The sequence below is a fragment of the Anastrepha ludens genome, chromosome 2 (assembly GCF_028408465.1).
Source record: "Anastrepha ludens isolate Willacy chromosome 2, idAnaLude1.1, whole genome shotgun sequence".
Lineage (NCBI taxonomy): Eukaryota > Metazoa > Arthropoda > Insecta > Diptera > Tephritidae > Anastrepha > Anastrepha ludens.
In genome coordinates this window covers 56,298,247-56,320,952 of record NC_071498.1, presented here as the reverse complement: position 1 = coordinate 56,320,952, position 22,706 = coordinate 56,298,247, and the positions used below count along the sequence as shown (strand labels likewise).

The 22,706-nt window shown below is 35.7% G+C and overlaps 1 protein-coding gene across 4 annotated transcripts; it reads left to right on the top strand.

The window, feature by feature from the left end:
- The first annotated feature begins 106 nt into the window (after positions 1–106).
- Positions 107–18,148, top strand: LOC128871529 (ubiquitin carboxyl-terminal hydrolase 15). Of its 4 annotated transcripts, none has more exons than XM_054113351.1 (10): positions 107–592; positions 2,424–2,628; positions 2,712–3,284; positions 3,342–3,504; positions 3,567–4,094; positions 4,168–4,539; positions 12,364–12,594; positions 14,921–15,378; positions 16,591–16,809; positions 16,967–18,148. In XM_054113351.1, the coding sequence occupies exons 2-10, from the start codon at positions 2,525–2,527 to the stop codon at positions 17,094–17,096; spliced, it is 2,778 nt and encodes a 925-aa protein (XP_053969326.1). In that variant the 5' UTR covers positions 107–592; positions 2,424–2,524; the 3' UTR covers positions 17,097–18,148. The 4 variants fall into 4 exon arrangements, with proteins under 4 accessions (XP_053969326.1, XP_053969325.1, XP_053969324.1 ...); XM_054113350.1 differs by lacking the exon at positions 107–592 and adding an exon at positions 2,201–2,360 and having other exon boundaries at positions 2,429–2,628; XM_054113349.1 differs by lacking the exon at positions 107–592 and adding an exon at positions 2,201–2,360.
- The last annotated feature ends 4,558 nt before the right edge of the window (positions 18,149–22,706 follow it).

Sequence of the window (22,706 nt, the reverse complement as noted above, 5' to 3'; positions counted from 1 at the left end):
AAATATAAAATAAAATTTGGCTTAAGAGCATAAAAAAAAAAATATAATTACTTTGAGATCAACTAAGATCAATTCTTTCATTTGACTTCATTTGTTTTTTTACTTTTGTTCATAAAAAAACTTTCCGATTCCCTACCTGCTAAATGCAAGCAAACAGGTTTATTTTAAGAAACTTCACTCCGCTTTTTCTCTATTGTCAGCGCAAGTAGTTCCGTTATTGCATATGATTCTCTTTACAAAAAAATGCAAAAAGCTCTGATGGAAATTTGTAGCCCGCATACTTCAAATGTAACCAAAATTTAGCTATTTGAATTGCTAGACATTTGTGAAACTTAATACAGTTCTTAACTGCATTTAAGTTCTTGATGTTCGCGATTGCATCGAGATTAGGAAATCAGCACTTTCACATTCTCTGAAGTTTCCGCAAATATCACTATCCAGGAGGGTAAGCAACCACTTAAAAAAAATGGAAGACCTATACCCGCTATATCGTTGTTGTTGCAATAGTGCATCCAGCTCTGTCAGGCGCGGTGAAGTTACCGGTCACGGGTCGTCGTCGTCGATCTCATCTAACGGTGGCTATTTCAACGGGGTGAGTTACCGTAAGCCTGCATAATAGAACGTTTGAAATTACTTAAACTAAAAAGAAATAAGTAAATAATTGGCGCTTACACATCTGTTAGGTGTTTGGCCGAGCTCTTCCTTCTCCATGCGTCTTGATGTTGTTTCACAAATGGAGGTACCTACAGTTTTAAGCCGACTCCGAATGACAAATGGTTTTTTGTGAAGAGCTTTTCATGGCACTCGGAGGTTTGTCATTGCCTGCCAAGGGCCGCTATTGGAAAAACTGTTTCTATCATTTGCTGTTCCATTCCGAATGGGTTGGTGCGTGACTACCATTCGGAGTTCAGAGAGAGAACCTCGGTTCAAATCTCAGTGAAAGATCAACAGCGATCGCCCCCCGGCAGCCAATGGCAAGTCTCCGAGTTTATTTCTGCCAGGAAAAAGCTCCTCATGGTCCCTCCATTTGTGGTACAACACGCACACCTCAAATAGGAGGAGGAGCTCGGCGAAACACCCAAAGACTGTGTACGCGCCAATTATATATATATACATATATATGCACGAAGATTCGAACCTACGCACTCCCGAATAGTAGTCACTCGGCTACGCGGCCGCACTAGAGAGTAGAATTAAACTTGCGCTGAAAAGCTGCCCCTTAGGGCACTAATGGTAATAAAATTTACTATTTATAAGAGCGGGTCCACAGTTCGTAGTAATACTCAAATTAAAATTAAACGTTATATGTTTCACTTAAGAGATTTATGTTGTTTGATGGTATGAGCCACAATTTGACATATAGAAAATTTTAATACATATATACTAAAAAATATGATTTTCATAATTAATTCGTATCTTGACATCTCGCAGAAAAGACCTTTGATCTAACTTTAAAGGCATAATAAGTATGCATGGGAAAAGATTGTACTAATGCGGCAAATCGAATGAATTAAAGAAAATGGTCTCGCTACGAATCAAGAGGTTACAACTAAAAATCAAATATCCAGAAATATTGTGATGGGCTAAATAAATTTAATGAAGCAAATCAACGCGTTATGTTACCAAAAATTTGTCAAAATACAATCAATAATAAAATCAGAAATGAAAATTCATTTTAAACTAATCTAATCGTCAAGATATAAAAAGTGTCTGTTACCACGCCCGACATGTAGAAAGCCTTCCATATCAAGAAAAGCAAAAGAACAGAAATCGCATAAAACATTCAATAGTTATAACGAATCACAATACTCCGTATAATTCAAATATTATTAACAAATGCACAAAGCAACAAAAGGAAAGTTAAAATTTCCTGCCTGTCTCACAACCTCAAACGGTAGCGGAAAAGGAAATCAGCGCAATATTTGCCCATGTACACCCTGTGCGTAAATAATAAGCTAACATGGATAACTAGTAATAGTCAACTTTATAAATATTATAAATGTGCCTCGTTTTATTTAAGTACATTTATATTATTTTATATAACACATGTTTTATTTTATTTTAAATTTCACATGTTTTAGCTCGCATCCGACTATATATTCCAATTACAAAATAATATTGTTGAATTAGAATGGAATCTTTTCTAATTTATTAATTTTCACATGATATCGATAACCAGTAACAACCACCACCAAAGTCAGCTGATTTCTCACTTATCGAGAAATGTCAACTTTTCGCTGACGCAAAATGGAATTTTATACGCGATGTAATTGAATATTTTTCCAAATTGTTTTTAAGGTTTCTGTTTTTGCTAGATTATTAGAAAAATTAAAACAAATTTTATAAGTTGTGCTAAACAGGTGAAAAATTATTGGAAGACATGAAATTTTGTCTATTTATCAAGCGTGTATTTTTCTTGGCAGAAAAGGCGTATCAGCCCAGTGACAAACATAGAGAACAATAAAAGATTGGCCAAAGGCACCGGCTTGAGAATAATTCAACAGAAACACTTATATTTCGAGAAATGCCGAAAATGGCACAAGTAAAGGATTTACATTTAGGTAAAACCTTGAATGATTTGGAAAAACATTCCGAGATTCCAGAGGCGCGGACGAAGAAAACTCAAATGTAAGCGCATACACATGCAAACATATGAATAATTATAATGTACATATTTAATTGGCCATATGCCCAAATAAAACTCATTTCAGATTGGTGGAATCGGCTCGAAAGCTATTACGTGAAGCGGACAAATATTTTCGAGAAGGTGATGAAGAACTGGCCTATGTATTATATATGAAGTATTTCAACTTACTTCATTGCATACATTTGAAGCCTGACTACCCAGAACATAAGCAGACTGTACGGCAAATACTAGGCGGCAATTCCAACAACAAATTGACCATGAACAAGCTGGAGCAGCTTAGCTCTTCACTGAGTCGACGTTATGAAGCAAAACAACTTGCTAATGGAGCCAAGCAATCTGCAACATTAGTGGCACCTACATTGAAATATAACGAACGTGTACGTGACTACAACGAGCTAAGCGCTTCAGAGAAATTTGACCTGTTGAAAGGGGATACGCCAAGCACAGCGGCTACGAATTTATCAGGTAGTTACTACACGCTGCAACCATTGGGTATCATAAAATGTGAAGAAATGTTTGAGCTTATGAAGAAGAATAATGTGCTAATAATGGATTGTCGACCGGCTAAAGATTATGAGACATCTTATTTAACATATCCCTACTGTTTTAATGTGCCCGAGGAGCATATAGTTGCAGGGTTAGTGCACAACTTTATAATTCTATATATCATATAAACATTGAATGTAATTTATAGCATGTCGGCTGGAAAATTGCAAGACAAATTAGACAGTAGTTCAAAAATTTTATGGTCGGCGCGCTCAGTAAAGGAACAAATCGTCTTAATGGATTGGAATACAAGAGATGCCAACCCTTCGCCAACTTCGCCTATTGCCATACTGCTTGATATACTACGGAATGTAAGTTTTTGTTTTTTAATTTGTATGCACAAATATCACTTACATATAATATATATTTGTAGTGGGATCCCGACGTAATTTACCGTTCACCTATTAAAATTCTACAAGGCGGCTATGAGTTCTTTATTATGATGTACCCAACCCTGTGCACCAATCCTAGTGTGCAAGCGCCTCAACAGAATAACAATGATTTGGATTTAATAGATGACATCGAATATCCTTCAATAAATGATATTACAATGAAGGAAGATATAAGTGGTCAGAGCTACTCGTCCAGACCAGGAAGCAGTATGTCGCGTCCACTTACCTTCACCGTCTCACAACCACCACCGAGCGTAGATCGCACTAGTAAAATGGCTGCTATGAAGACGTATGAACAAAAGCAAAAACCTATTGTGGAATTAGCTAAGGAACAGGAGGAATTGTTGGAGAAAGCACAAGCTAATGATGAACAATTGAAAAAAGCTTCACAGAAATTGGATACGATATTCGAAAAAAATAAGCATAGTCCAGATAAAAAACCGATGACAGCAACCGAAACAGAATTGCTTTACTATATAATGCAGTTGGAAAGTGAAGCTGCAGATTATGTATGAAAATTTAAAGTTTATATTTGTTAATTAAATATTGTATGACCTCGTTTTTTTTTTCGCTAATTTACAGAAAACTGAAAACGATCGTCTGCTAGATGAAATTGAAAAGTATAAAAACTTTAAGAAGGAGCAGGGTGATGAGTTAACGCCCAACGAAAAGGAAGATCTTGAGAATACTGCACGCCAGATTGAGCATAAAATACAAGAACGACAAAAGCTCAATGAGCAGCTAGAACGGGAGAAAGAACAACGTGATCAGCAGTTAGCTATGACCATTGCGCGCGCAAGGGTACCAATAGACAGAGGAGATGATATGTCCAAACCAAAAATACCACAATTCGATCGATCTGTGAAACCGCATTTGTCTACAGTGACACAGAGCAATGTCACAACTTATATAGTAGATAGACAACGCGATTTCTCACCATTACCCGGTGCAATGGTAAGTACCTAGACGCACGTTGCAATGCATACAAATGAATCACGTTTGAAGTGCCAAAAAAAGATTGAACAACGTAAAAGGAACTGGTAGACTCATGTGCGCCGCTGGCGTCACGGTGTAAACAAATTTCTTGTTTTCTTATTTATTATTGAGCCGTACACTCAAACAAATGTGATGAATTGTAGGGCTTGCTTACGAACATACTCACGGCATGTGAAGGTACCCCACACGATACCAACCACCTATTCACATGCGCTATTGAACCCACCCACCCTCTAGATACAATCCGTCGAAACTGTTTTCAGTAAGTTTCCTAGGCCTAATGTTAGATGTGTTAGACTAGAGACGGGCAGCAGCGTGGCACGCTCGCAGCAGAGCGTGCTAGCAAAGTGCTAGATGGGGGGGCGACAAACTTACATCAGAAGGGTAAGCAATAGGCGTGTACGTATATTAATCACTTCTGAGCAACGCATATGTGTTTGTAAAAAAGAGAGTGAAGCTTTGCCAATAGCAAAGTTACCAGATAAGGGGACTTCATTCCATGTTAAGGGATTTCGAAGGGTTGATCGTTCATATTAAATAATAAAATGCTTTTGGTTTTTTTATTGGAAACGCTTCTTTGAATATTAACATCATCTTTGCAAATTTCTATTTTATTTACTTTTATAATTTTTGTAACCAAGAAGCATAGGCGATTTTATAATCAAGAAGTTTGAACATTCGCAGTTCAAAGTTTCATAGTTGCTAAACTATGTGGAGATAAATTTGTACTGACAAATCGGTGTATATTTTTCTGAATGAAAAAATTGTCTTCGTTTACATATACCTAAGTATGTATGTATATCGTATGTTTTTATGTTAGTGCATTTTTTTTTAAAGAATGCTGGTCACAACAGCGAACAGTAATCTCAACCAGCCATGTTTTATTTAAACAATGGATGTTATACATTTTATTTTGTTAAAAAAGACAATTTATACATGTTTCCATTAAAAAAATAGAGGATTTTTTCAAAAAACATTGAGGAAATTATCATAGCAGAATGGGTATTCTTGGTGAGTACTTAGTTGCTCTCAAATTCAAATCACACGCATATGGCAATGCGCACAGTATGACAAAGTACACAAAAATGATTAGAGAAATTTGTTTGCATCCGCTCATGGATTTCGCACCATCGGTGGCAACGCAAACCACTTTTCGCCATGATACACCCATACGTTCAGTACATTCATTAACACATTGAAATAAATCTTCACCTTTAGTCGTCCCAGTCATTGGAATAATGTCCAAAAGTTCTTCACATATATTTAGGTGGGCATCAACTCCTCGGATAAAAATCGCTAATTGGGCTATGTCGGGTATATCTGTACTTTTGTCAATTGCCAATGAAATCGCTTTGAATGATTTTATACGCTCTTTTAACTGCGATTCTGTAATTTCCGCCATTTCATCTACTCGTCTGCTAGTAGTTCTACGAGATAAGGGGACAAAATTCCTACTGCTTTTAATATACAAGACTTCACCAATTCGCCATCCGAAAATGCACGATTCTCACGAACAAGGTTTAACGCGATTTCATAAGTTGCACGCTTTGCATCTACAACGTAATCTTCGCTTTCCTAAGAAATTTAAAAAAAATTTTAATAATTTCAATTTTTCCGACCTTCTGTAATTTGGCACATCGAATCGGGCTCTTCGTTTAGACTTAGGGATTTGTATATACTTTTCCTTTCTTCTCCTACATATTCATCATATTCACTCCTATGCAGCTCATAATGTCTCTTTATGTTAAACACCTCACACACCACACGTTTTTCACATACAAGGCATTGTGATTCTCCATCTACATATTTGCATAAAAAAGTTACACTCCACTTCGGATTCAAATGAAACAATGTTCTTTTATTTGAGGTGATGCTGAACCAAATGTTTTATATTTAATATTTTATTTAACTTTGCTTATCTAAGTTAAAAGTTAAAACAGAATAATATATTACACATTAGAAATAAATTTATGTTTTTGTCGGCAGTTGAACACTGTGCACTTTGTTTTGACGTTCGCCGTTTCAAATTTTTAAATAGAATTTTCAGCACTTTCACTGCAAATACACTTAATATTAGTGGTTTTTTATGCGACAATAGTATATAACTTACGGTCTCAAAAAATATCGTCGAAAAATGAAGAAATCACGAAAAAACTGATTTTAATTATGAAATGTCAAAACTTATGAGGAAGAGTTGCCGCAGTTGTTAAATGTGGGAATTAATTTTGGGCATTGTTGATTTTATTATTCATAATTTATATACATAAGTATATACTCTTGGTTGTTTATTTTTATTTGCAGTTGTGCATATCAGAGTGTATTGGATTTAGATGGGCGAAATTAGTTATCAATCACGTCCACTTTTTATGAAAAATAAAAGAAAAAATGGTATCATTCAGTAGCTAAAAATTCTGAAACATTCGACAAACTTCTGTAGCTGAAGAGAGTTTGCAGTTTTATAAAGTAATTTGCTAAAAAAATTGATTTTCTGGATTTCTTAGCTCAATTTAAAAAATATATATTAATATATCCGATCTCAAAAACCATTTAAGTAATCATAAGATAAGTGTGAATAATTTACAGATTCGTCAGTATATGCAGTGATCAATATTATTGAAGATATAACTGACATTGCTTTCCAATTTGTAAGATTTTAATTTAATCTCAAATTAAATATTTTCAGAGGTCTTAATTTTCTTTACATCTAGCAATTAAAAAACAGTATTACGCGAACTTTTGAAATGGTTAATTGCTTGTTTATTGTTGTTCATTATCTTAATTCATTATTATAATAGAAAGTGTAATATGTATTAAATTTAGTTATTGAAGAAAAATGTACCAAAAAACCGATTTTTTTAGAAATTTGTTGATATGAAGTTAAAAGTTGGCATCCCTGGTAAGAATTCATGAATAATTGCTCTCTCATTCAGGGTACAAACACAGACACAACTCGCTCAATTTTTCTGTTTCTTCCCTGTGCTTTGTTATCCCCCTTCACCTAGCACTTTTACGCACGCAGAAGCACACGCTGCTGCACAGTGCAAATGTGCTGAGTTTGCCCATCACTATGTTAGACGATATTGATGAATGACAGCTTCACTCCGGCAGGGCTTATTATACTGCTATAACAACAACAACAGCAAATTTACTCAGTACAGAGGCATGTAAACCTACATACATAAAATTAGAGCAATAAAATACAATATCTACATATATTTTAGAAAAAAGATTCTTCGAAACTTCTATTGCTCCAGTTTATCTACAGCTGCCAAATTTATAAAAACGAAAAATGTTTTGCGAAATGTCAAAACAACAACTATTATACCTATTTATATATTCACATGTGTATGCTTTTAAAATCGATTTGAGTACATAACACAATATCTGCCCATTTGTGCATCATTCCTTTCTTAGTCACGTTTCGCAACATTATACGAGCGTCTTTTAACGACCATGTCAGCAGTCTAGGTTGAATGTGTTAATGACCGACTCTTATTTTCACTAACGTGATCCTCCCCTCTGCAGCTGTTCCACGCGCTCATATCCCATATACATACATACATATATGTTCAACGTGCAAACATACGCGTGCCCATGCACTTACTTACAACAAGTACTGTCTTCTGCCACTTGAAAAGTGTGGAATGCGCCAAGTTTCAATGGCCACCTGCCTATCAAGCCTAAAAAATCAATGTTTGTTGCGTGTGTGCATTTGTCACACACTATTACTCGTGCATACATATGTACATGTGAATATACAAACACACATGCCAATGCTTGCCAGTCATAGCGCCTAAGCATAGGCTAGTTCAAAAACTGACTTCATGCTATTACTTTCTTCTTGTGTGTGCCTTTGTTATAGTTAAATATTTTTTAGATACCGCTTAATTTCATATTCTCATGCGGCGCATATGTTTAGGGTAACCCAACTGTCATTTGTTAGTCCGTCTGGCCATTGGTGTTTTTTTTTTGTGTGTGCTGCTTAGCGACTTGCCCAATAATTAACTTTTGTGAGGTACCTTAGTCTGTCGTTGTCTCTACTCAAAGCATGTTGTTGTGCGCGCAATCCGAAACGCCACCAATCGCCAACTCAAAGCCAAACATTTTACAATCGTTTACATATTTTACAAGCAACAAAAGTAGTATTAGAAGTAATAATTTAAGATGATTGTGGTTGCAGGCGTGAAATTGAATATACCGGCGACGCATATTTTAATTTACACATCATTTTTTCCACTAAAACGGGTGCGTTAAAAGATTCCTTTGCCATGCATTGAAGGAAAAATTATGTCTTGCATATTTTTCGGCTGCACGTAGTAGTAAAAGTGTATTGGGCGCACAGTTGTGTTAAGCTGCAGTTAACAGGAGAATGGGCTGTTCTAAACAAAATGCTTTTGAACATTTGAAGCAACTGCTAAATGTCTATCTTATTAAAAAAAACATAATTGAATCGTTTTAATATCTTAATATTATTTTTAAAGGCTTATTTAAAGTTTTAAAAATGTAAGCTGCTCATTTCGTTTCAGTTTATTCTCATATTTGAGCACTTTCAAATAAAGAAATTCCAGGCTGGAAGATTTTTAAGTGTAACACATGGGCGGAAAAGTTCCGGGCCGAACAAAGAAAACAATTTTTTTTGTGTTTGCTCAAAATTAGTTCTATTTATCAACGTAATTTCCATCAATCAATCATGCCAGCGCCGCTCTAACATTTCAATACCAATTTTGTAGAACGATGTATTTTTTTCTCAAATTAGGCGGCCATAGTTTCAGCCTTTCAGTTTTCTTACCGGCGAGCATTTTTTAGGTCTGCGAACTGCCAGTAGTCGCTGGGAGCCAAATTCGGCGAATACGGTGGATTTGGGAACAGTTCGAAGTTCAATTAATATAGTTTTGCCATTGTTTTGATTGACTTGTAACACGGTGCGTTGTCTTAATGAAACGAAACCGTGAGCACCCACTTTGAACAGAGCTTTCTCATAGTCAAATACTCATGCAATATAAGTCTAACTCGTTCTTTTGATATCTTTACGATGTCACCTAACTCACGCAACTTCACTTTTTGGTCATTCAAAACGATTTTGTGGATTTTTTTGATGTTTTCTGGTGTTACTGATTTGCTCATTACTCATTTGGACGCCCGTTGCATTGTGCAACATCGGTGTCTCTACGGCCACGTTTAAAGTCAGCAGACCATCGTTTTGTTGTTGTTTCTTAGGAAGCGGAGTCCCCATAACACTTTTCAAGGTATTGCTTCGCTTGAACGGTATTTTTCCTCATTAAGAAGCAGTGTAAAATTAAAACACGGAATTATTGTTGATCCATTGTTTTGAAAATAACAAAAGTAGCGTTACTTTTAGCACAATAACTCACGAACTAATGAATTGAATATCATGAAATTTTAGCAGCTGTCTTTTTAAGCTTAGTACTAACTGAAAAAGGGATGAATGCAACATAATTAGTGCCCTCTATCTATTAGGCCCGGGACTTTTCAGTCTATGTGTTATCTTATTAAAAAAAAAATTATTAAAAATATTAAAATAAATAATTTGCAATCATTTTAATATCTTAACATTATTTTGAAAGACATTTTTTAAACTTTTCAAAATGTAAGCTGCTCATTTCGTTTCAGTTTATTCTCATATTTGTACACTTTCAAATAAAGATATCCGAGGTTTAATGATATTTAGGTTTACACTCCTTTATTATTGGCGCTTTCGCCCTTTTTGGGTGTTTGACCGAGCTCCTCATCCTATTTGTGGTGTACGCCTTGATGTTGCTCCACAAATGGGGCTACCTACAGCTTTATGCCACCTACGAACGGCAGATGTTTTTTAAGAGGAGCTTTTTCATGGCAAAAATACACCCAAAGGCTTGGCATTGACTGCCGAGCAGCGACCGCTGTTAGAAGAAGTTTTTTCTATCAATCGATGTTTTGTTCCCGGGGTTTCAAAGTCGTGCACTTTCGATTGATAGTCACGCACCAACCCATTTGGATACGACGGTCGCTACCATTATTACAGTACATAAAAAATAAGCGTGTGACTTCTTAATTATTAACTTAACTATATTTCTAAACCACTTTAACATAATTTTAGAGGCTGGAGCCACTGGTTACCTCTTAAGCATATATTTTAGGCTCATATATGTATATGAAGCTTTATATTTTATTTGTGGTTAGAAAAATACTGTACGCTATTTAAGAGATTTTTCATCATACAAATAAAAAATAGCGACTATTTTGGGCTTTAAATTTAATAAAAATACTGCTTAGATATTTAGCATTAGACAAATTAGTAAAATACCTACAACTTATTTATACATTTTAGGGAAAATACCCAATCCTCACACGGTTACATATTCAATCAATTTACAAAGCAACACAAAGGTTCTGCAGGTTCAGACTTGGGAAGTGAAGTGCAAAAAAAGGCAACAATTTCGGAAAGTAATTGATTATACCTATATGAGCATTTAAAAATTGCATGTGAAGTGCTTTTCAAAAGCACTCAACAAAATTACTTTCACACAAACTATCTGTTGAGCCTGAGTGTGTCCTATAGTGGACAGCCGCTTCAACCCAAACTAACCTTACTTTCCGTTCGCTCGAACTATCGACAGATCTTTCGAAAATGTAACTGTGTGATCGGACGTTTGGTACTCTTGGTCTGCCAGAGGGACATTAATAAGGAAAAAGTTAAAAGGAATTTGGTCCTGGTGATGAAAATGATTGTGGTAAATTTTTGCCAAAAAATATAAGAAAGTTTTTGATGGTATTTGGAAACGCGGTACTGGAAATCCATTCTATATACCACTGATGAGAGAGTTCAGAGCCAATGGCGATACATTTTTTCGAAATTTTGATTTTTATTGTGAGAAGGTGCGATTTCTTATCCAGCAGCAGAACACATCTATGCCTGCGGTCATGAGTTCAGAAGAAAGAAAGTCAGTGGCAGGTTATGTCAGTTCCTTTCTTGAAATTTATTGCCGAAATAATGAGAAGTACTTTCCCAAACTACTTTTCGAGTGCTGACTCAAGAGAATAAACTTTTTCGCAGCAAAATGAGTTGGCAAGAATTTTCTTTGACATTTCTGGCCGATGGTAACATTCCAATTGATTTACTTTCTGACATTTGCTGGTCATGCAAAGTGCTTTTGAGAAATGGACTGCTAAAAAATAAAAATACGCGTTCAAACTATTTTTCAGTTGCTCACACACATATCTGACCGCAACTTAAATGTAAGAAAATTGTTTCAAGTTTAAAATAGGAAATTAATAACCATCTTCATAAAAATTTGTTTTTCAAATCCTTTATAAAATGCCATTTCCAGATGATTTTTCTTTTATAAAACCTTTCCTTTTTTTATTTATTTATTTATTTTATTTTTTTTTACTTCATTGTACGAGTATTAATCAATCTCGCTTTTAATGTTCGATTCAGTTCCCTTTGAATGTGTTAAAAAATATCGATTTGTAAGATGTGGCATTTTCTTTATTATTGTATTATTCATAAATTTCACCAATAGAGGCAGTTGCTGAAAGTTTCCAGTCAATACTTACTAGTTATTTACCATATATTCATTTCGTAAAGAAATATTGCAATTTTTTTTTGCTGAATGACAAAGTAGTAACTAAAAGTATTCGAGGTCAGCTCCTACCACTCCTGTGTGTGGTTCCCATACAGACAATACATAGTTGGGCCGCAAACAAAAACTCATTTTTAGTTTTATAAATAAATATCAATCAGTTCAAGGTTACTCACATTTATTTTTACTGCTTTCTTAGGGTCGCGGCTTGACCGGCTTAAAGAACTTGGGCAACACCTGCTACATGAACAGTATAATTCAGTGCCTCAGCAATACCCCACAACTCACCGAATACTGTATAACCGACAAATATAAGAACTACATTAGTCGCAGTAATAAGACGAAAGGTCACATTGTCGAGGAAGTAGCGGCCCTCATTAAAGTTTTATGGAATGGCAACTACAAGTGTGTGGCCAGCAAGGACTTGCGTGTAAGTAATAGGTCTATTTATAAGTTCGTGCGGTTTTACAACAGATGGCGTAACTTGATTATTATTCCATCGATCCACATTTCCAAACATTCATTGGAGAGCTACTGTCGTAAGGCACAAACGTCAGTATAAGTTTTTTATTTGAAGCGTAAACAACAATATTTTTACCACACTTGAAAATGTCGAATTTCGTGCCAAATAATGTGTTTTTGCGGGGAATTCTTCTTCATTATTTTAATATGAAGAAAAAAGCAGCCGAAAGTCATCGTATCTTGGTGGAAGTTTATGGTGACCATGCTCTATCTGAGCGAACGTGCCAGAAGTGGTTTGCACGCTTTAAAAGTGGTGATTTTGGCTTGGAAGACGAAGAACGCGAGGGTGCGCCGCCAAAGTTCATGGATACCGAATTGGAGGAATTGCTCGATCAAGATCCGGCTCAAACGCAAGAAGAGGTTGCAAAAACTTTGGGAGTTGATCAATCAACCATTTCCAAACGTTTAAAAGCCATGGGAATGATCCGAAAGGTAGGCCATTGGGTGCCGTATGAATTGAAGCCAAGAGACGTTGAACGCCGTTTTATGGCATGCGAACAACTGCTTCAACGGCACAAAAGAAAGGGTTTTTTGCATCGAATTGTGACTGGCGATGAAAAGTGGGTCCATTACGACAATCCAAAACGTCGGGCAACGTATGGATACCCTGGCCATGCTTCAACATCGACGTCGGCGCAGAATATTCATGGCCTGAAGGTTATGCTGTGTATCTGGTGGGACCAGCTGGGTGTTGTGTATTATGAGCTACTGAAACCGAATGAAACGATTACGGGGGATGTCTACCGACGACAATTGATGCGTTTGAGCCGAGCACTGCGAGAAAAACGGCCGCAATACGCCGATAGACACGACAAAGTTATTTTGCAACATGACAATGCTCGGCCACATGTTGCACAAGTGGTCAAAACATACTTAGAAACGCTCAAATGGGATGTCCTACCCCACCCGCCGTATAGTCCAGACCTTGCGCCATCCGATTACTATCTCTTCCGATCGATGCAACATGGCCTGGCTGACCAGCACTTCCGTAATTACGATGAAGTCAAAAAATGGATCGATTCGTGGATTGCGGCAAAACCGACCGAATTTTTCACAAAGGGAATCCGTGAATTGCCAGAAAGATGGGAAAAAGTAGTAGTAAGCGATGGACAATATTTTGAATATTAAATTTTACGTCAATAAAGTTTCAAATTTCGAAAAAAAACCGCACGAACTTATTCATAGTCCTATTATATAATAAAATTCAAAATATAAGCAAAGTGTATCACATTTGCACATATGTATGTATGTACATATACACCAGTGTGCACAATAATAGCAGCGGGTCATATTGTAAAGTTTTGACTATTTATTTTGCCTTTTTTGATCAAAAAATATAGTTTACATTACAACAAACCCCATATAACTAGAAGTTTCAAACTTTAGGCATCTTCTTTGCGCCAAGCGTTAGCAAGTGGCAACTGCTATAAATGAAAACATCTTGGCAGAGCTGGAATAGAGCTGCCTAAAATTACATTTGATTGTAAAATAGTCGCTAGCGGCGAATCTTGCTCGCTAACTTTGTTGTTGTTTTCGCATACAAATTTTTCGTCAAGTTAGTCCAGCAGAGAAGTAGCGAATAGAAGAGGCCTTTGTATACAATTTTAAAGAGTTCAACAACAAAGTTTTTAGAACAATTTCATGTATGGCATTTTATGGCCCCTTAAATTTTTTTAAAATAAAGTGCAAATTTGAGGTGCTAAAAAATCGCGGTGATTTTTCACATTTTTTTTTGTTGGCCTTGTGCACTTTCTCCTCATAAAAAAACCAACTCGAATTCTGAACCTTTTTATACTGGCACAATATTATACAAAAATTGAATGGGGTACAAAACTGGATACTCAGAAAAATTCTGGCTAAAAGTTTTAAATTTTTCTAATTTTTTGTTTTTATTTATAAATTAAATTTTTTTTTTTAATTTATACATAGTCTGATTGTTCGAGTTATATGGTTTTTAATATAGTAATTATTAACAATAAAAAAAAATAAAAAATTGTCAAAAGTTTGCAATACGCCACACTGCTATTATTATGAACACAGGTGTATATGTATGTAATTTGTCCTTACGCACATATAGGCATACTTTTGTCTATAAACAGTATGTGATAAATGTGTGAATAGCTGGTTGGTCTATTTTTGGTTTTTATCTGTCCATATAAAACACAAAAGAGTTCATTAATTAAATATCTTCCCCTCCATCTTGCCCTCCACACCCATCATCAATCCCTACACAGTACGTTATGGGACAATATCAGCAAATTTTCCGCGGTATCGAACAGCAGGATTCGCACGAATTTCTGACCATACTCATGGATTGGCTGCATTCTGATTTGCAAACGTTGCATGTACCCGAAAAGACACGTGATAATATAACACCTTCCGAGAAGGCGTGGCTGGAATTCACCAAAGCAAAAGAGAGTCTCATATTGCATTTATTCTATGGCCAAATAAAAAGCACCGTTAAATGTGTCGACTGCAACAAAGAGTCCGCCACTTATGAGTGTTTTTCGAATTTAAGTCTGGAACTGCCTTCAAATGCAAACGTTTGTTTTCTCACCCAATGTATGGACATGTATTTTAGTGGTGAACTTATACATGGCTGGAATTGTCCGAATTGCAAGAAGAAACGTGATGCTGTGAAAAAACTGGATATTTCAAAACTGCCACCTGTCTTGGTAATACATCTCAAAAGGTGAGAAATGAGTAGACATATTTCAGTTATACAGTAAATTAGATTTTTTCCAGACGCATAGTTAAGGGCAGGGTTGGGCATAGTGCACTAAATAATTAGATGTAGTGATAATGAGACTCTTATTTTAGTTACCACTTTAGTGGTAGTGCAAAAAGCCCAGACGTGGTTAACCAGTTAACTGTGTTTGACGAGTATAGATGGCAAAAAAAAGTGGTAACCTTAGGTATTTAAGTTGTAATAGTTGTAAAAATAAAACATATTCTTAAATTTCAAAATGTTTAGAATAATTTGAGACTATGCCGGAATAAAACAAAAAATTAAAAAATAATAATAAAGAAAAATAAATATATGGAAAAATAGTATGCGCTTGACGACCATACTCGTCATCGTTCGATTTTCGCGACACAAATTTGTGCGCACTGGAGCACATTTGTAAATGGAGCAACACAGTTAACTGGTTAAGGGATTAGGCCACTGTAGCGACGGTAAAAACTGTCGCTTCTTGTGCATACAATAATTTTTTTTTAATATTATAATTCTTATTATTATTTTTTTCTTTTTTTTATTAATATTTTTTTTTTTTTTCTAGTTCTCTTTTTACATGAATCTGATTTAACACCAGTTAAAAAGGAAAAAAAAATATTTTTTTTCACGAATTGATTTTTTTCGCGATTTTCAATATCTTATGAATTTTTCCTGAATCTAATAGAACAAATAGAGTGAGATTTTTTGACGCAAGCGTTTAAATTAGTCTCAGGAAAAGTCTTTAAAACTCAGTAGATTTTGCCCTCTCCGTTTAATAATTTATTTCTTATAATATATTTATTGAATTAAAATATCTAAGCACGAAATAATTTTCAGTGAAGACAAAAAAAAATTTGTTTAATATATTTTTCACCTAATTCCCTTTTTACGCGAGTTTTTTGGATTGGTATTATCGTGTAAAAAGATAATTGGCAAATGCTTTTCCGTTAAAATTTGAAGTCAATCAAACGCATTCGAAAATGGCATTTTTTCCTACTTGCTCATTAAACTAGTGTACTTAAAGCTTAAAAAATACAAATTCTCAGAAAACATGCTTAAGCTTTTGGGCGTAGATATAAAATTCATATTGATCTGAATAGTTTACACTTCGTTAAAAAGTAGTGTAGATTTCTCACAGATTTCTATAGCATTCTAACTTTTTGATCTCCTATATCGACGTAATTTTAGATTTTACGCCGATACCGACGCCGTTGGCAATTCGTACAAAAAGAAGCAAAACTATGTTCGCTTTCCGCTCGAGAATCTCGATATGACGCCTTATATTGCCAAATCCGAATCGCGTTCAGCGACACCGAAAACGTATCAACTTTATGGTGTCTCCAACCATTATGGCTCCATGGAGAGCGGTCACTACACAGCCTTTTGCAAAAGCGGCAATTATGGCAGGTATGTATTTATAAACGAATATACACATGTAATGTGTGTAGAGGTGTTGGGGGGATGGCGGTAATATTAATGTACGCAAATTCATTATGTGCGAGCTTTCTCACATACATACACGTATAGTTGTTGTATTAACACGTTTTTAATTCTTATTTACCAGATGGTTCAAGTTCGATGACCAGGTCGTTACACCGCTTGACACTTCCAATGTGGTATCCAGTGCTGCCTACATACTCTTCTACACTTGGTTGCCGCCAATTCAAATAACCGATAACAACAATACGAACTAGCCTTGAAATCACTTGCCGGATACAAATATCAAACGTCAATACGACAAAAACATCTTTACGATTGCTCTATGCAGTTTTGGGTGCTTGCTGCGTGAATGTTTGGCGGCTCGAATAAAGCAAATACTTACCATAATTACAATAACTCGAGCTATAGCCGCATCAACAATTGTGATTTTCGCAAGCGGTACTCATAAGCAGTCATTGCATTTTTTGTTAGTTATTTGTTTACGCATTGTATGGAAATCCTACACGGCGGGTTGGTTGTGCATGCGTTCGGACTAGTCGCAGTTAAATAACTTGAAGTTGTTGATTTAAACAAAAAAGGATTTATTTTTGTTTTTTTTGTGTAATTGTTTTCCAATTTTTGACTATTATTAATAATATTTTAGTTCTCATAAAAGTCTTATGATAAAAACAAAAACAAAATCAAACGACGCTCATACTGAACGGTACAACGTAATTCAAGAGAAAGAAAAACAAAAACATATTAGAAATTTGTTTCTATTTCCGTTTACTTTATTGATTGTTATTGCATATTTGAAGAGATGTTAATGCATGCAACTACAAGTATACATACATATTTACATTTATTCTACAGTTTATGTACAATGTGAAAGAACCATACATGCATTCGTGTATATGTGCATACATACATACATACATATACTCCTACATCTAACAGTCGCTTTAAATATTTCCAGTTACTCCTGCGTCGTTGGTTATGCAGGCGAACATATACTTACATACATACATGAAATAAGCAACAATATATAAATATAAATAAAAAAATTGAATTTTATGCAATATTAAAACTAACACTAAAAAATCGTTTAAAACTAAAAAGCAAAAAAAAAAGACAAAAAAAACCAGTTAAACAAAGAAAGCAAAAACGAAATAGCATAGTAAAATTAAATTTAAATTTTAAATGAAATTAAGACTACACGTGCATTATAAAAATTAAAATAAATAAAAATCTTTTTGAAGGAGTATACTATTTTTAGAAAAAGTAATACGAAACTGCTTTATGAAATATGCAAATAAAATATACACAAAAATAAAAAAAAATATGTATTATATTTTATAATATATATATATTTTTTCTTCGAAATATGGGCATGTTCAGCCACGCAATTGCAACCTATTGTACTTCACCGCGGGTCTATAATTCCAATAAGGCTTCCAATGAATTTGAGCACGTTTTTAAGCTTTTTGGACTTAGAGTCGCCCCACGTAGATGAGCGAGTCTTCAATTTTCGAGGACTGCACATTCGTAGAGGATGTACTCAGGCGACAGGCGCTTGTTTCTGCTAGTTCTAGTTGCTTGTTCGATACTCTCTTGCGTATGCTCTGTAGCATTATTGCATATGATGCGATATTTGAAAGAGTGAGAAAAAAGTAGGGAAATTCCTGCAGTATTAATTTAATAACTAACGAGGTATAAGTTGCGACGATGTATATAATTATTTTCAGATTTGGAGCATCGATTTTCGAAAAAACCTATATATTTTTCAAATTAAACTCATCTTTATAGCCCAATCGACAACGGATCAACAACTTGATTCCAGTCGAGATATATTACATTTTTCGATAAAAGCAATAAAGGAATCATACTGAACATTAAAATAAAATGTATTAAAAATTTGAGTTAGTTTTCGCCTTCTACAGGGTAGACCAAATAAGACCACTAATGTAAAGCACAAATAACTTTTTTATTTTTTTAACATATTTATTTTCCTCTTTTTGTAGGTTATAATTTAATTGTTGGAAATTTATTATGGACCCTTACAGTACAACACAACGCGTTAAAATTATCGAGTTTTTCTATTCTTGTCAACGATCAATTGTTTTAACGCAGCGTCAATATCGGATGAAGCGCATTTCCATTTAAAGGGTTATGTCAACAAACAAAACTGTAGATTGTGAGGCTCTGAAAATCCAAGGGCAACACACCAACATCAGTTGCACGCATCTAAATGTAATGTTTGGTGCGTTGTTATGGTCACTAGAGTTATCGGTCCATATTTCTTCGAAAATGAGGATGAAACGCCGGAATCGATTTCAGGAGCTCCTTACAGAACATTGATTGAAAACTTTTTGCGGCCAATGGCGGAGCAGTATCCTAATTTCAACAAGATGGAGCAACTGCGCATACTGTTGGACAAACTATGGACCTGCTGCGTGACATTAGTAGGTCTTATTTGGCCCACCCTGTACATACTACATATATCAATCGCGTTGTGATGAGCAGCAGATGGTCAACATTTTGTTGATAGAATGAATGATGTGGTCAATGTTGCCTACATGTTCGCTTAGCATGTCATGCTATCTCATAAATAGAAACACTGCCCCAATTATTGAAGCCCGACCACACCATATTAGAGATATTTAGTTGGTACAGCATCAAAAATTTGTCTAAAGTTGTTAAATACCATTTGCAAAAGTTTGCAAGCCTACCCAAGTACACAAGTACACAAATACACTTCTTACAAATAGTATTATGACTCTCATTGAGCACCTAAATTCTATACAAAGGCATGAACTGTTTTTTTTTTATTCAAATATCAATAACACTAAACGTATCCATAATCATGCCGACAAGTGCTACTTTGGACTAAGTAGGCAACTGAGTAGTAAAGTCCTCTCTCGACGAAAAAAAAGAAAACTTTTTAAAGCTCTCACTCTCATGTCGTCCGAATGGATACAAACGCTCCGATTCTGAAAGTATTCGCTGCGCTACTAGATGGCGGTAGCAGAGGAAGAGGAAGGTCTCCTCTGCGTTGGAAAGATCTGGTGAAGAAGGACTTGGCTTCACTTGGTGTGTCCAGCGGGCACGGCTAGGATGAGAAAGAAACGACTGCGAGATTTGCTAAACTCGGCCAAAATCGCGTAAGCGGTTATCGCGCCAATTAAGAAGAATCAACTAAGCTTAATATATGCGCATGCCGTGGACCTGCCTTCTTATAGCCTGGCAAAATATTAAATAAAAAAATTGTTTTGAGAAAATATGTTAGCGCTACAAAATTTGTGTATTGATTTTCGTGGATGGGGTTCGGAGATCGAGCCTACATAAGAGAGAAGTAGTGGCAGTTCGGAATGGAACTTCGATTTCCATTTTGTTGCCCAGTGTAACTTCTTCTTCTTTCATAGCGTTACAACGCGGGGTGCGTCAAAGCTTCCTTCAAAATGCTCCTCCAAAGCGAGCTATCTTGAGCTGTTGCTTCGTAGTTACGTATTCCCAGCTTCTTAAGATCGTGTTCCCCACTGCGTCTATCCAACGGTTCCTTGGTCTGCCTTTGGCCTTTACGTCCATTAGCTTTCCTGTCAAGGCTTTCTTCACGGTACAGTCAACAGGCATACGGATCACATGACCTAGCCATCTTATGCGCTGCGCTTTAACAAAACGCACAGCTGTCTCGTTCTGAGTTAGATCGTTCTGAGTTAGATCGTTCAGTTCAGAGTTCAATCGGATTCTATAGGTACCATCATCCATTCTTATTGGGCCAAAGATCTTTCTTAAATTTTTCTTTCCATGCGAGCAATCTGAGCACAATCATCAACCTTAAGAGTCCATACCTCACGACCATATGTTAGGATTGGTCGAATAAGAGTATTGTACATAGTGAACTTTGTAGCTTGAGACAAAAGTCGGGACTTGAACAAGTTAAGGTGGCGTAATACGCTTTGTTGGCGACGTTGATGCCATCCCTGATGGCGGAAGTTGAATCACCGCTACATGCGAACATAACTCCTAAGTACTTAAAATGCTGCACTGCTTCAAAAGTATAGGCTCATGGAAATTTGGCATCTGTGCAGGCCGCCTCGATTTCAACAGATATTTGGTTTTGCCCTCGTTTACAAAAAGGTCAATATCGTTCACAATTTTGTTCATTTTTAAGAAAATTTCTTTTAAGTCATTCCTATTTCTTGAGATAATAGCGATGTCATCTGCATAAGCACATATTTGGGTTGTTTTAGTTATCAAGGTACCACCTTTGTTGACTTCCCTTACGACAAAGTGCAGCATCAAATTGAATATGACTGTTGATAAGGCATCACCTTGTTTTACACCTGTTTCAATAGGGAATGACTCTGTGAACTTCCCTTGAATTATCACTTTTGCTTGTGTATTTGTGAGCGTTGCGCTAACGAGCCTTATTAGTTTGGCAGGTATTCCAAGAATAAGCAATATGTGCTGGATCCTATCTATTTTAACACTGTCGAAGGCTTGTTTGAAATCAATGAACAGGCAGTGAACATCTAGCCCATATTCATAGTGTTTTTCAAACATTTGGCTAAGAACAAAACATTGGTCATAGTGTAACAGTAATCATTTAAAAAGCAGCATAAAAAATGCACTATAAATTTTTCGACGAAACTGCTAAGTAAATAACTTTGGTCGGACAAAAATCCAGATTGTTCCAGTAGTTCGGGCTGTCATAAGAACCATTTTTTAAGTGCACGCTTAAGTGGTTGCTTTAAAGTTTATCGAGTTATTATTCATGAAAATAATATATTTTTGCACCTTAATATAAAGTAAAATATATTTAAAATAATTTTACAGAAATGGCCACAGAAACCCGAAAATTATAAAACTTCGAAACTTGAAAATCTCTGTGGAGAAATCTTTTGCTTTTCTCCTCTCTTACAACCTTAAAGATAGAAAATATTTTTCCAGGTATTTGCAAACTTTCGAGTCAAAAACTAATGTCCTCTCATCTCGCTGGTTGGAGGTAGCACACACTCTCAGCATCGAATCTGCAATTCACTGTTGATCATTCTTAGCCCTGCCATAAGTTCTGTTACAAATTAAGTAGATATGAAGTTATAATATTTTTTTGAATGAAGTTAGTTTTATTTAAATTTATATATAATTTATAAAAACAAAACTTTAATTTTAACTCGAAATAGTCAACATTTGCTTTTACACAATCCATTCAGTTATTGCAGCACACACGGCTTCCATGGATATTGACATCGCTGTTCGAATCAGATTGTTGGAGACTCTCCAAATTTCTGTGAGGTCTTCGATAGGTCATGTTCTCCAATTCTGACCACAAATTGTTTTGTAATGGATTCGGATCTGGAGTTGCAGATGGCGAATCTTCTGCGGCTATGAACCCAGGAATATTGTTTTTTAGCCACTTCTGGGTGGATTTTGTCTTATGGGCTGCAGCGGAAGCTTGCTGGAAGACCCAATGCTCTCCACTGAAGAAAGTACTGCTCAATTGCTTTATCACACTTTCTAAGACATCCTCCCGGTACACTTTTGCTCCGGTCTCTCATTTTTCGCAGAAATGAAGAGATGTAACGCCTTTACAAAACATTCCCCACCAAAGGTGGCCACGCTGAACCTTTGGATCAACTTTTTTTCGTCTTTAGAAATTTTAACATAGCTTTTGTCGTTTTGCTTATTAAAATCTTCTTCGACAGTGAAAATTTTATCATCGGTGAAAAGAATATTTTCATTGCCGTTCACCGCGTGCCACCGAAGAAGCTGCTTGCATCTGTCGAGTCAAACGCGTTGCCAAAAAATGACCAATTGAGCGACGGAAGGCGTTCATGTGTATAAAACAAAAATAAAGAAACTTTTTTCTGCGAATTCGTTCTCGC